The 4,208-nt window shown below is 29.3% G+C and overlaps 1 protein-coding gene across 1 annotated transcript; it reads left to right on the top strand.

Annotated features, from left to right (window-relative positions):
• The first annotated feature begins 255 nt into the window (after nt 1-255).
• On the top strand, nt 256-4,208 carry LOC106469932 (gem-associated protein 6-like). The gene is made up of 2 exons (XM_013930453.2): nt 256-467; nt 3,712-4,208. Exons 1-2 carry the CDS (start codon nt 268-270, stop codon nt 4,088-4,090), a joined length of 579 nt encoding a protein of 192 aa, XP_013785907.1. The 5' UTR covers nt 256-267; the 3' UTR covers nt 4,091-4,208.

The following is a 4,208-nucleotide window of genomic DNA, read 5'->3' as shown; positions in this document are numbered from 1 at the left end:
TAAAACGTATTTGTTTATAAATATGTATCAGTATGTAAATTTTTTGTTAGTAAAATTTCATCTAATTAATTCCAATAAACCCATTTTTTAAGAAAAAATCAAATTCTATAATCCTTTTTGAAGACTTCGAGTATTTGGTAGAGGAAAAATAAATCAACTTTGTTTTCTTCAATTAAAGTACTGTAAAGGCTTTAATTAATATTCTATAATTGCAATTATCGGGGCCTGACATCTGTTGGCTGTAAAACTAACAATCACCGCAGCAAAATGGCGGGTATTGTGAAAAGAGACGTTGAAGAAGACTATTTTGGTAATAATTCCATTAATACTAAAAGTGAAATTCATGCAGTTTTCCGAAATGACCCTCTTAAGTTATTAAGTTATGTGCATAAACGAGTCGAAGTTTATACGTCAGACAAAAAGTGCCATTTAGGATGGGTTAAGACTATAGATCCCGTGTCAGAGAAGTGAGTTGCGTTTTTTGATTAAATTATTTTATTTGGGTTTCATTTCTGAGTATCCTCATGAAAGTTCAAATCTTAGGTTTAAATGAATGATAATTAATGTCGGAGTAGGCCTAATTATAACATAGTTGAATACGCGTTGAGCCTGAGGTACGTTACATAGCATAGTTGTAACATTAGTATAATTGTACTTTTAATTTTTTATAAAGGTGTATTTATTTTATGATTATTATAACTTATGAGACGTTTCTCCGTGAAACTGAAACTGTGAAAGAAGATACGTTGTTATTCATATTTCGAGCTTTCTGCTTAGTTGCTGAACAATTGATAACACTCCACTTTTGCTATTCTAGTATTAGTATTAGTGAAACGAATAATATTCATAAGTGTTTTTAGGTAAACTCAGTTCATGACATATTATTATTAGCTTGTACTGAGGTTTTCAATTAAACTGTATAACGTAAATTGGTACTTTTAGTAATATAAAACTATATGCATAAAGGACAAAATTGTGATGCGGCTTTTATGTTTCTATGAAATCTTGAAAGTTAACCACAAGAGGAAAAAGCTATATTGTGAAAAATTCTTGTATTTTTGCAGTTTTAAATTTCTATTATTTAAAAATTGAGCTGTACAAAAAATGTGATTATCTATAAATGTAAGATTTATTTCAGTATTTTGCCAGTTGTCATTGGGAGATTTTGCATATTTACCAAGCAGTTGTACTTGAGAGTTATAGTCAAAATGGTTTCTTCATACAAATTATAATTCTTAAAATATAAAAAAAGTAAAAACTTTCATATGGTTTCATAGTCCTAAACAATAATGTTGCACAATATCTCCTTAGTACATGTAAAATATTTTGCTGTAACAACTTCAGATGTAATTTGAAACTATAAAAGAGCTAAAAGACTTTCAAAACATCATCCTCTACACTTGAGGTGCATAAGTAGGTGGTATAGTCACCATATTTCTACAAATAATTTCCAAATAGGCAGTTGCCATCCATTTCACAGTTAACTGAATATGAATGCTCTGCCTAAACTGTTTATCAAAGAATCTTAAATGAAATGAAAATAATAATGATAAAAAGGAATTTTTGAAAGCACTAATAATTGGAAACAGTAATTTCAGTGAGTTGATTATTTTACATAACACTAATCAATGTAATTGATGCTCATTGATAATAGAGTTAATTCGAATGTAGACACCTTAGGCAATTACTGATAACTACAAGGGATACTTTCCAAAAACCTAAAATTATTAAAATACATGCACAAATGAAACGAAACCTAAAGATGCTTAAAGAAACTAATTGGTTACACTTTTGCAATAGCCTTGATAATGCACATAATAATCCTAAAAATGTTTTGCAAATAATTCAAATCACTAACTTCCGAGAAAAACAATAACAAAATGTTCCATCATTTTAAATACGACAACATTACAGCTAAAATTGAACGAAAGATTAATATAAAAACACCAAACAAACACGGCTTCCAGTATCAGAAACATTATTCTTAAGGAAGCAACAGATACTCTACTTTATTATTTAACTAATTTCATAAATCTATAACTACTAATAGGCTACTTTCCAGATACCTGGAAAAAAGCAGTTATCACAGTTATTCCCAAAAAACTCTGCAGCCAATAGCTCTAATCCTGATAACTTCAGACCAACTAGTCTGCTTAGTTGTTTATGTAAACTAGTTGAAATAATTAAAGCATAAAGACTTGTACTTGAAGAAATCAGCCTTCTTTAAAACATAAAAACCTCTCCTCACCAAAACAGACAATAGGTCATTTAACATGACTCATGGAATAGGTTTTGAAATGATTCAACGATAATCAAGCCACTATAGGAGTTTTTTCTTGATCTCCATAAAGCTTTTGAGAGTGTGTGGTATAATATTATTAGATATGGACTGCAATCAATGAACATTGAGTGTGCTATAATTAGATGGATATCAAACTTCTTAACTGACCACACTGCAGTTGTTAGAATAAATGGCAAAAACAATAAACATTACAGCAGGAGTCCTGCAGGGATCAGTTCTCTTGCCACTAATACATCATATTTGTAAATAACATACCTTTCCCAGACCTCGCGTATACATATTTTTCCCAATACGCTGATGACATTACTGTTTGGAGTGCATTAAAAAATCTAAACAGCAGTAGATAATAGCATACCAATCCAGAAATAATGTAACTTGTGTTTTGTTGCTCTGAGGGTTAAAAATGTTTTGTAATATTTCAAAGACAAATGGAAAAATATGCACTTATTGACTATAATTTTGTATCTGTAGGCCTGAATGGTATGTAGGTGTTTTGAAAATTTTGTATAATTTATAAAATGTATATTCATTGATACTTTTAGAAATTTCAAATGAAATAATGCTATTTTTTATCAAAAAATGAGAAATTTAGTGAAATGAAATTTAGTAATAAACAGATGAACATTATGAGATAAAATTTAATTCTATACAGTTATATACTGTTTGTTATTAAGATGTATAAAAAATATACCATTTATCAAAACTGCAAAGGAAATAAGATTTGTGTTTTTTACATCATAAGTTATTTTATAATATAATTCACATTATAAAGTGACAGTTATAGGAAGGTGAGTTAGAAATTTTCAAGGTTGAGCCTAAGTCAAGCCAAACAAAGATGTGAATAAAAATACTACAGAGATGGAAAAGAATGGATACTTAATTCATTGCACACACATTTGGAATTAAGAAAAAACTTTGCAGCTTTTCCTGTATTTTAATAATGTAACATTTTTGTTATTTTAGTATACTTATGAAAATAGACAATTAACTTGTAGGTTTACATTTTCAAACTGAAACAGTAAGCCTGCTTCCTAATTTTTGATATCACATTTAAAATTTAAAAGTAAAATTTTTGCTAGAGCTTACTCTAGAGAAGGATGTTAGAAGGTTAGACAGATTTACAAGTAGTGTATAATTATTGTAAACTGTTAGAGAATGTGATCTGGAACATGGGAGGAACTTGTTAGAAAGTTACATTTATGGTTATTCATTAAAGTTACTAAATATAGCAAATTCTTAAAGAAATCCATTGTGTGGTAAAGTATAAAATCCTGTTATTAGTGATTTTATAACCTCTGACAAGATAATCATTTCAGTTCTGTACATTCTTTGTTTCATATGCTTTTTTTTCTTTAAATCAAAGTATATTTTTATGTGTTTTTCTATTAAAAAATTTTCTCATTTCAAAGCATTGTTCTAGTACAATTTGAGGGTGACATACCTTTGTCACTTACCATGGTGATGGGGCATACTATTGAGTCAATAAAGATAGTTAATGAACAACCCATTTTTAAAGCCAAGTTGGACAGGCTGTTTCTTCCCAAGACAATGGAAGTTTCAACAGAAGAACTTCTGAGGCAGAAAATGAAACTTAAGACTTGGCTGAACAAGAACCGGATCCCAGTGGAGGATACTAATAATAACTCTGGTGAACTTAGTGTTGCAAATGCCCTTGTCATTAAACCTCCATATGGTGTAGAGGAGTGCTTCAGCACCAATGAAATAATTCTAGGAAAAATCCAAGGACTTATCAAAGCATTGCCTAATGATTTAGAAGAATGGGACTAGTTTATTATCCTGTGTTTTGAAACCATATTTTAAAAACCTGTGGAGATGTGTATAAGAAAATATTTTTTAAACAATGTGGAGTTTGAATGATTTATTTGTATTTAATACACAATATTTA

Source organism: Limulus polyphemus, unplaced genomic scaffold, assembly GCF_000517525.1.
Source record: "Limulus polyphemus unplaced genomic scaffold, Limulus_polyphemus-2.1.2 Scaffold3730, whole genome shotgun sequence".
NCBI lineage: Eukaryota > Metazoa > Arthropoda > Merostomata > Xiphosura > Limulidae > Limulus > Limulus polyphemus.
The sequence above is the reverse complement of the archived record's forward strand: the minus strand, read 5'-3'. Positions and strand labels throughout refer to the sequence as shown.

Excerpts from the sequence above, each read along its gene's own strand:
- LOC106469932 (XM_013930453.2), top strand. The coding sequence starts at position 268 with ATGGCGGGTATTGTGAAAAGAGACGTTGAAGAAGACTATTTTGGTAAT. Across the intron at positions 468-3,711 it reads ATAGATCCCGTGTCAGAGAA|CATTGTTCTAGTACAATTTG; the intron begins GTGAGTTGCGTT and ends CTCATTTCAAAG.